The sequence below is a fragment of the Megalops cyprinoides genome, chromosome 6, assembly GCF_013368585.1.
Source record: "Megalops cyprinoides isolate fMegCyp1 chromosome 6, fMegCyp1.pri, whole genome shotgun sequence".
In the NCBI taxonomy this organism is placed as follows: domain Eukaryota; kingdom Metazoa; phylum Chordata; class Actinopteri; order Elopiformes; family Megalopidae; genus Megalops; species Megalops cyprinoides.
Window position 1 is genome coordinate 20,501,196 of NC_050588.1, and position 10,191 is coordinate 20,511,386.

Consider the following 10,191-nt stretch of genomic DNA (forward strand, 5'->3'; position numbering starts at 1 on the left):
GAACAGACTCATGTTGTGACGTTCTGTGAGCACACCCAGTGACAAACACACTTAGTATAGTGGTCAGGATGTTATTCTAGGTTGGAAATTCTTAACAATTTTTTTCTGGACTGCATGCAGGAAAATTCAGTTAACCCATCTGATTTTCTGGCTGCCACTTTCCGTGGCTTTCTACTGCCATAGCATCACAAAGCAAGAAAAGGATGCAACAAATGACTTTTGTCCAGTGAATTACAAAATACTCAGAATGATTCTTAAAGTGTGTGGTGATTACAGAATGTTTCTGCTTTGCGTAGGTACTGACATAATAGCCATCTATAAGTGTGGATGAGTGGCTGTTCCAGGCAGATTATTACTCATTCACTCAGGCCTATGAAACCCTTCTGCATAACAGTATGTAATTATTGTCTGCTGTGTGTGGGAAAATCCACTCACATTATTATTCAGGAAAGTACTCATTTGGATCTATTTTTTGTGTCCGTGTCCCTGAAACTGACGTGGCTGGCCCTCGTTCTGTCTGACATTCAGAGACTGGTGAGAGACTGCCCATTAGTTCACACACATGGGTTTAATTCCCAAAGTGACACATGGCATACCTACATCATTATCACTCTGCTACTGCTAGTGTTCACTATTGTGTATGCCACTGTATCATGCATGGTTATTCATTTGTCATTGCTTGACCCATTAATATAGGAATTGATTTTCACTAATTTCACAGGTATTATCTGTTGTAGTTTCTTCAAAATCTCACATGTTTAGGCTGTAAACCTTACTGTATTAGTCCTATAATATTAATATAAGTTATTAATATCCAAGGGCTTGATGACATGATCTTAACAAGTTGCGTTTGCCAAGTACATAAGCAACATTCTACAAGATATGAATTTCACACTAAGTGTTAAAAGTCTGTCTTCATTTATAACGAAAGAAAATACTAGAACAAGTATTTTGGTAGATGCAGCTGATACAGCAGCTAAAATAGCAATCTGGAATCAATAACCCTTCATTTACCTGCTGAAGAAACGCTGCCTCGGGAATTTAAAGTGATATTACAGCGCCCCGTAGTGGAAATATTTGGCCAGTTTGCTGGCAAAACTGTAAAATGTGTGGTTGCCAATTGAATCTTTAAATAACTAAAATGCAATCATCATTTCTTTTTGGACTTGCATTTTGCTGACGAAATGGGATGTTGTGTGACAAATTCCAACAGACTGCCCCTCGGCTCCCCCGTGTATGTGCTCCAAGACTCTCAGTTGCGGAGCTTCTATGCTTGATGAGGTGCCTTGGTACATGAAAAAAAATACTTCTAAATCAAATCGAATGATGTGCAATGGTGCTTTTGTCTCGGATATGAATTGGTCTTGAAGCCAAACCTTTGTACACAATACTGACCAATGTACAATGTAAGTGAACAATGTGTTAACATACAGCACACATCACAGTGCGGCAGTGTAGGCTAGCGGAAAGGAGGAACCCTCCTAACCGAAAGGTTGTTGGTTCGATTTCCCGTTGAGGAACTAGTCTAACCTCTCCTACCTAAACTAGAATTGCTTCAGTAAATATCCACCATGCTTAAATGAGTAGCATGCAAAATTGTACCCTATAAAAGTCGCTCCGCATAAAAACGTCTTCGACAGTAATGTGAAGGATAAACGTTAATTTGGTTTATTGCAACTCAATATCACTGTGTTGAAACTTACTTCAGCAACTGAACCTTGCAATTGTTGACAAAATGGCAGGATATATGACATGAAACACTTCAATGTATTTTAGGAAGCGCATTCCTTATACAAGCAGATTGATCAGCTATGGCTCAGTTATGGCCAGCTTTGTTGCCGACTTTCTGCGCCTCCCTTTGAAAGTTCGAAGAACTACAAGTTCCAGATAGTACCGTCCCTAAAAACGTCATTGGAGTACGTCAGGAGGTACTGTATGGCCGCCAAATTCACTGGTCTTACGCCGGTAAAATTGTCAAGCGGAATTTAGGTAAGTTAGGTCATTTAGCGTGACAAGTTAAATGGTGTAACACTGTCTTAGTGTAGTAAATGAGGGCTTAGTATATTTATGGTGTTGTCCGTTTTGTCACAGCAAACGACGTGTAACTGTTAGAGTCTGTCTAGCGAGTTACCCGCACAGGAGTCAATAGGGGAGCTCGTTAGGTAACGTTAGCTAGCTAGCTAGTGATTATCAGACAACAGTTTTGCCAGTGGCGGATAACGAACAATTTGTGGACTTTTGTCAGACACGTGTGGCAGGCAAACATATTTCAGTGAGGAGTCTGTCGTTGTTTAACATAAATTTAGGCAGCTAAACCTGTTAGGAGAGATACTCGCTAACGTTACCGAGCTAAAGCGACGTAGAAGCATTAGCCACTCTGGCAAGTGACGTTACCTAGTTTGACCGCATATTTCAACGCTGTAATTATAATACGTAACGTACAGCAAGGAGTACCGTAGTTTTTTCCAATGGTAGTTCATGGACATAGCAAAGAGGTTAAGCTCTATGTTGTTTACTAGGTAGATAGATTGCTGGCTGTATGTTGTTGCTGGCACTGGTTGAAGTCACGCCTTGTCGGTCTTTGCTGCTAGATCCAACACATTCTTAACACACCTTAACAATGTTTGGAACGAGTTCTGGTTTCGGGCCTGGAGGGACCGGTGTCTTTGGCAGCACAGCAGCGGATAACCACAATCCCATGAAGGTAAATGTTACAGATCTCGTTTTCAGGAGAGGGAGTCTTTAACATTCATCATGTCCAAAAATAAAAAGTAGCGTGTTGCTTACCGATGGGAAATTAGACTGTGTACTGACGAATATAGCAGTGGCACCTCTTGAATAATCCGAGCTGATTGGGGAATCTGTGTTGCAGGATATCGAGGTGACTTCCCCACCCGATGACAGCATCAGCTGCCTGGCCTTCAGCCCCCCAGCTATGCCTGGGAACTTTCTGATCGCTGGGTCCTGGGCCAATGATGTAAGTGTACTGAGGAGAGAAGCCTGTACTCTTGTTTCGTCTCCTCAGAATATTTTTATGCAAACAAACTGTTTGGATTTGCACGGATCCTGAACAAATACTTTGCAGCTATTAGGTGTAGACTTAGCCAGCTGCATGCCAGTGATGTAAGTGAAAAGCCACATCATCATTCTCAGCTGCCAACATTGGACTCATGTACAGTTGTAATGTTACACCTTTGCCTAATGTCAGCCCCCACAGCATAATGTGCTGTCTGGTTGACATGTGAGCCGTAGAGTACAGGGCAGCTCAAACCCTGGCTTCTGTAGGCTCTCAGACTGACACTGACATAGTTCACAGATTTTCACTGAGTAGTTTCAGAATGTTGTGTGGGCCTGGGATGAGAGAGATGTTTATTTGTCTCCTCAGTTCCAGTCAGGTCCAGTGGGTGATCCCTGTGCTTTTCTTGCGGCAGGTTCGATGTTGGGAAGTGCAGGACAATGGGCAGACAGTCCCCAAGGCGCAGCAGATGCACACAGGCCCAGTGTTGGATGTCTGCTGGAGTGATGTAAGCTTCCATGTCTCAGGGATAGAAACGGCATTCCCGACACATTGTTTGAGCCATTCCGGGTTTTACGAGGAGCAGTTAGTGTAGTGACTGGGTGACCTGTGTGTGGTAAAAGCTGGAACGGCTAAAAACGCTAAGCAGTTCTATTTCTGACCCTGTTGCTTTTTGTGGCTCATTTCATTACATCAGTCATCATGTGGCAGTCCAGGACCCGGTGTTGTTCTGTTTGAATTTAATTTGCAGGACGGGAGCAAGGTTTTCACTGCGTCCTGTGACAAAACTGCCAAGATGTGGGACTTGAACAGCAATCAGGCCCTACAGATAGCACAGGTATGAATGCCTTTTTGTGGTCGTAGATGCCTGCTTATTGGTATCAGATCTGTTGTATACATATTGAAATGGTCAAAGGTCATAATGTTATATGATGTCAGGTTTATGTTATCTTTTTCTTTTGTGTATTTCAGCATGATGGTCCTATTAGGACAATCCACTGGATAAAAGCCCCAAACTACAGTTGTGTGATGACAGGCAGCTGGGACAAAACTCTGAAGGTAGGAAGGTTGTTCAGTATGTGGCTGGATATTTCTTCAGGGCTTTCATTGAGGCCAGAATGTATGGCACAGCTGTGAAAGCTCACTCATTGTCATGGCATGTAATGTACAGTATGTATTTAAGGTATCTTGCCACAGTGATCTTGTGAGCCTTGTTGAATATCTGCTCAATAAATAATAATTGCAGTAGTAATTATAATAATAATAATCATAATAATGCATCTTCAGTGCGGGTTACCACATTAATTCACTCTGTACAACTCCACTTGCATTAACATTTACAGTGTCAGTGGCACTGGAGGAATTAACAGTTCTGTATTGGAAGTCAGCATCTTCGTTTCTACAGACTGTTTCAACTCTTTCCTTCTCGGTTAAATTGTACCTTATTTGACAAAGATGTTGTATTGTGAGATGTAAAGCCTTGTTGTTGCACTTTTTAAACACAAACACTGATTATGTTTTTTGAAGCTCCTGATCTGCCTTGTAGCCAGTGAGCAGAATCACCGCAGTGTTCCCTCTCACCTGTGCTCTTTGTCAGTTCTGGGACACGCGTTCCCCCAACCCCATGATGTCTCTGCAGATCCCAGAGAGGTGCTACTGTGCAGACGTGGTGAGGAAGAGCTCTTGTCTGTGTGTGTGCAGTCCATGCTTTACCTGTTCCTGTAAACCTACAGCACAGCGGCTCATCTTTCCTCTGTGTATAAGTTACATACCACTTATTGGACCTTTAAATTGCATGCATTTCAAGGGCTGCTAGGCCTATTATCAAAAGATTTTTTTGTTTTTGAAAATCTATCATTTTTATCATACTGTCAGCATTCAGCATATGTATTGGTCTGTCGTGCTTTTGTGAAACTTCATAGCCGTGTAAACACTGTGGCATGTCTGCCAGTAGTGTGGGTGGCCACATCCTCTTATTGGTTCATAACTCATCGCTTTTCTCCTCAGTGATTAAAAAGTGATGCTTCAGCAACCTTAAAATGGGTGGGGCTGTCATGCACTCCAAATGAACCTCTGATTTGACCCAGTCATACTATTCTGCTGTGTAGACCAATGTATTTTGATTGAGACAGCTTCACACCCCCCATTACTCTAATCTTCCTTCTCCTCTTTGTGTCGGACAGGTGTACCCCATGGCAGTGGTTTCTACAGCTGATCGGGGGCTTATCGTTTACCAGTTGGAAAATCAGCCCTCTGAGTTCCGCCGGATAGAGTCTCCCCTCAAGCACCAGGTGAGTTTGTTGTGACCTTAGCCCTTAGCCCCCATTTCTCTCTCTCTCTCTTTTCACATCTATGGATAACTCAAGGTGCTGTGACATCTCATCTTCATGTTGGGGGCAAGAAGCGTGTACCTCTCTCTTCTTTTCCTTTCCATGTCTTTCTCTTTTTCTTTCATACACTTTGTCTCTCTCGCGAACTCAGCCACTCCTTAGCTCTCTCTCCGGGGTGGCAGATGCCTTTTGAAAACATGTAGGACATCATGGTGTTGGAGCACATTGGAGTAAGTTTATAATAATACTGATTGGTTGACCTCTATCTTGTTTGGTGAAACTTAACTTCAAGTGGATATTGTGTAGCATATGCAAAGATGCCTCGTGACCATTGTCATGAGCATACATGATTATTAGCAGCCTGTAGAAACAGGTTTTTGTAGGAAAAGTGACATTATGTGTCATTGACATCATAGTGCTTATCATCGTACTTACAGCTTTTGAGTTGTCATGAGTTTGTAATAATGTTTATGTATTCTAATGACATGGGTTATGGCTATATTTAGAGATGATAGATGAATTATCAATGAAGACCCACTTCCTGTAATGCGTTGCATATTTAAACATAATGGTCTGAGATGTGTGCTTGTGGTAGTGTCTAAGAAAGAAGCTGTATGGTTTCTTTCTTCCAGGAGAATGGGTAATTCTTTGGGGTTCCAAGGTCTGTGCTCTTAGGTCAGCGTTCTTCACTGAACAGTGTTCACTTCTCGGCAAGGGGAACACAAGTCTCCAAACAGCCTTACACTGATCTATCTTACAGTTTGAAAATACTCATGGGATAAAGAAAAGGAGAAACCTAATTTGGCTTTAATATGGCATTGGGCAAATGTAAACAGTTACTTTGACTGTGGTCCCTGATCATTCCCCATCAGCTGCAGTTAGTTAATTTTCTTCTGTTCCACACACTCCTGAAAACATTATATTGAAGCCATTGCATGCTTGCGTCAGATTTGGTAGTACTTTCTCTGCTTTCTGAATATGTGCAGTGCTTTGAATTTAAAATAATTTTTTTGATGAAGGTGGTGTAAAACTGGTCATTTTAAAAGTGTTCCAGTGAGTCCTTTGAAGGGTGCTACTTACCTGTGCACTCTGACCCCTGACCTGTGACCTCTGTCTGTCCTGCAGCATCGCTGTGTGGCCATCTTTAAGGACAAGCAAAACAAACCTACAGGCTTTGCCCTGGGAAGCATTGAGGGACGGGTGGCTATTCACTACATAAACCCACCCAACCCGTAAGTACCCTAAAAAGGCCATTGCGATCCTGGATTAGATTGAACACACAGCCCATGTGCTCCTTACTTCTCTTCCCTGTGAATTAGTGTCATTCCTGCATGTCGCTGTGCCTGTTATTAGTTCTGCTAATAGCTATTCTATTGGCTCTGCACCCTTATAGGGATTCAGTGGTCTGTGTCCTCTCTCCCTGCCTAACCTTTCTTGCTGCCTCACTGTGTCTCTTTGTCTTGTTCTGGGGTTTAGAGCCAAAGACAACTTCACCTTCAAGTGCCACAGGTCCAATGGAACAAACACGACAACCCCGCAGGACATATACGCTGTGAGTGGAAGTAACTTTGAACAGCCACTCAGAGTCTGTATGCAAAGATCTGAGCTTGAGATGGATTCAGCAGTCTGAAGGACTGATCCTATTAGACAGGGTTCCCAGTGTCTTTGAAGTCTTTGAATATATTTTTGTCTTGGATCATGGAAAGTGGTCACAGAACCCACAATAAAAAATGTGTTCACAAAATGCATCAGTATTTCTTGATCAATAATGTCCAATAAACTTGGTGCCATTTGTTATCAGATCCACCAGTGTCAGTGGCTAATATTGCAGAACTAACTGGCCAGTTTTCTGGCTTCTGCCACTGTCAGAAGTTATTGGAAACCAGTTTTCCCTGCTAGGAGTGTATGTCTGCTCAGAAAAAAACATCTGAAAGGAATGTGATTTTATTGGTTAATCTGATTTAAGCTCCACCCTCTTCCTGTGTGGACAGGTGAACGCCATCGCCTTCCACCCTGTGCATGGGACTTTGGCCACCGTAGGGTCAGATGGTCGCTTTAGCTTTTGGGACAAAGATGCTCGGACCAAGCTGAAGACATCAGAGCAGCTAGACCAGCCCATCACAGCATGCTGCTTCAACAACAGCAATGGGAACATCTTCGCCTACGCCTCCAGCTACGACTGGTCTAAGGTAGGAACTGGGCATGGCTTTGTCACCTCTGCATGTACAGTTCGTTCTTTCAGACTGAGATACTGAAAAACCACGGTGGTCCTGTTCTTGTGTCTTGTCGATATGAAGTATGAGAACTTTCTTGAAGGTTCTGTTTTTCTTTGTTCATCGTTCATCATTGAATTTCTGTTTTGTCTGTGTTCTCTAACCAAATGGGGAAGCAAATTACAGTGGGAACCACATTGCAGCGGACAAAGTAATCCGCTCAGCCCTGAATCGATTCTGAATGACCACATTGACCACACCTCCCTTGTGCTTTGACTCCAGGGACACGAGTATTACAACCCCCAGAAAAAGAACTACATCTTCCTGCGGAACGCAGCCGAAGAGCTGAAACCACGGAACAAGAAATGGTGAGAACGAGCAGTCCGTTACCCTGGAGACGGTGTCGCTGAGCGGCCGCCTTCCTGACTTGCCTGCGGTCCTCTGAGTGCCATTGTGACAGTAGCTGCAGGGTTGCCGGTACCCCGTGGTTCGTTGTGTGTAGGAGGTTGGGATTTTGCTGTTGTAGGAAAGTGGCGTCACGCCACGACAGTCTGAAGCAATGTGCAGTTTGCAGCATGCCTAGGCTAGCTTGGGTCAGAGATTTTCAATGAAGTCCGAGTAAGGAGTCGGTGCGCTTTGAGTGGACTTCACTCCCTTGGATGTAACTTGTGATTCTGCTCAGATGATTGGCTGAAATAAATCAAGCTTATGCAGTTGTCTAACAAAGCTTGATCGCTAGATATAGTATGTGCGACAGCCAGAAATCCACTTGGGAGATGAACAGAATGCCACTCACAGATGTTTATTTTTTTAATTATATGAAGTAATCATGAACATGATTGTTCAGGTGAATGAGTGGCTGATGAGTATGATGCTGATTTCCTTGACATGAAATGTCATTATTTATATTTGTACACACTGTATGTTTCTGCTCTTTCAAGAGAAACAATAAAAAGTTATTTAAAAAAATACAGGATGCTGTGTTGACTAATCACCCCCCCCTCCTGTCTTTAGATTCTGCCAGCTGTGTCACAACTGTTGTGGAAAACTCGAAGGTCCACACACGCTCTGGGGACCTGCATTAATATGTAAATGCAGAAACCGTATTGACTCAAACCAGGACCAATGGCACGGCATTGCGTACTGTAAATGGACCAATCAGAAGGGCTCTTCTGCTCAGTATTGACATCAGTTGCGTGATTTGCAGGAGAATGGGAATTTTTGTCATTTTTGCTTTTTGTCTATTTTTATATATTGTTTCCATAGGGAAATTGTTCTCAACATTCTTTGCTTGTCACATGAAGGTGTAGTCCGGTATACACTAAATGTGAAATAAATAAAAACAGCTTTTCTGATGTACATTTTCTTACCAGTCTTTCTACATATGTGTGTTCTACCTTCCTGTCCTGCTGCCGGTGGTGGTGTCGTAAGTTTTACATACATATATTTAATATATGCATGCCTGTATCTCTGTAACAAAGCACTGTATGTGTGTGTGAGTGTGAGTGTGTGTGTAATATATTCCAGATCAGTCTAAATGTGTTTTCTGTTTTATAAGGTAAAATTAAGTTTTTCAGTGAGGTTGTGAGAGAGACCTAAATATTTGAAATCTATTTATTTTATCCTGCATCTGGGAAAAGTGTATGTGCGCATATCTCTGAAGCTGAATTACGTAACAATGTCAAATTTAAAATAGCCAGTTAGTAACAGCTTAAAACAAGACAAAAACTAAAATTAAATGTTTGCATTTTATATCTGCATTCCAGACCATCTTTTAAAGCAGATGTCCAATAGGGGGAGTGCTTTGCCCTTCCCTGCAATTTTTGCCATTTTAATATCAGATCCAGAGATATCCACAGCAAACACTTTACATTTGGAAGATAAGGTAGGTAAGTAACCAGAAATAAAAAGAACCATCAAGGAAATAAGCTTCATTTCCATTTGAATACCCATCCAGCCATCTAGGTACCTTTAGCAATTACTATTCATATAAAGCTAATTTTAATTACAGAAACCATATGCTTGGAGTGTGGCTCTAGTGCTTTCTTGCAGAAAGACGAAAAGTAGAATTGAGGGCAGAAGAACCACATGATCAAGGTGAAAATTATTCAAAAGAACTTGGAGGGACTAGGGGCAGGAACAGGACTGGGCACGTGTGAAAAGAAGTTGGAGGTCAGAGGTGAGAAGTCGCTCAAGAGGAGCACAACAAAGGTAAAGAGAGGATGAGGTGGTTCTCTTTACTGAGATCATTAGAAAGTGTCACCTTGGTGTGACTCCACTTCAGCAGACCTGGGTACTTAGTATGTATGTTCTAAGGTCCTTGTTTACACCCCTTTGTGGACGGGAATCTGACAAGTACATGTATCACATTCTGCCAGGGTTACAGCATAGGGTCCCTTACCAGTCACACATTCACGCTGTAGGAAAAGCCACCTTTTTTTCTGGCATGCCACACTGTTGTTGGTCCTACTTGTGAAAGGGGTAAAAGGGGTCCACCCACAACATATCCTGTACCTTACTCATTTTTTGGAGTATGAAAGGGCTCATTTGACATAGCCAATCCAAGAGCTCAAACAAGTTGTACCACTTCCCGTAAAACCTCCTTGTTCGATTAAACATGTCCACTTAGATG

General features: G+C 42.4%; 1 protein-coding gene across 1 annotated transcript; it reads left to right on the forward strand.

Moving 5' to 3' along the window:
* Positions 1-1,916: 1,916 nt before the first annotated feature.
* Positions 1,917-8,862, forward strand: LOC118779346 (mRNA export factor-like). Its single transcript, XM_036531406.1, has 13 exons — positions 1,917-1,989; positions 2,592-2,704; positions 2,873-2,977; positions 3,432-3,524; positions 3,768-3,854; positions 3,989-4,075; positions 4,614-4,685; positions 5,200-5,307; positions 6,472-6,578; positions 6,823-6,898; positions 7,338-7,535; positions 7,842-7,927; positions 8,574-8,862. Coding segments are annotated over exons 2-13 (1,104 nt in total). The 5' UTR covers positions 1,917-1,989; positions 2,592-2,620; the 3' UTR covers positions 8,575-8,862.
* Positions 8,863-10,191: the final 1,329 nt, after the last annotated feature.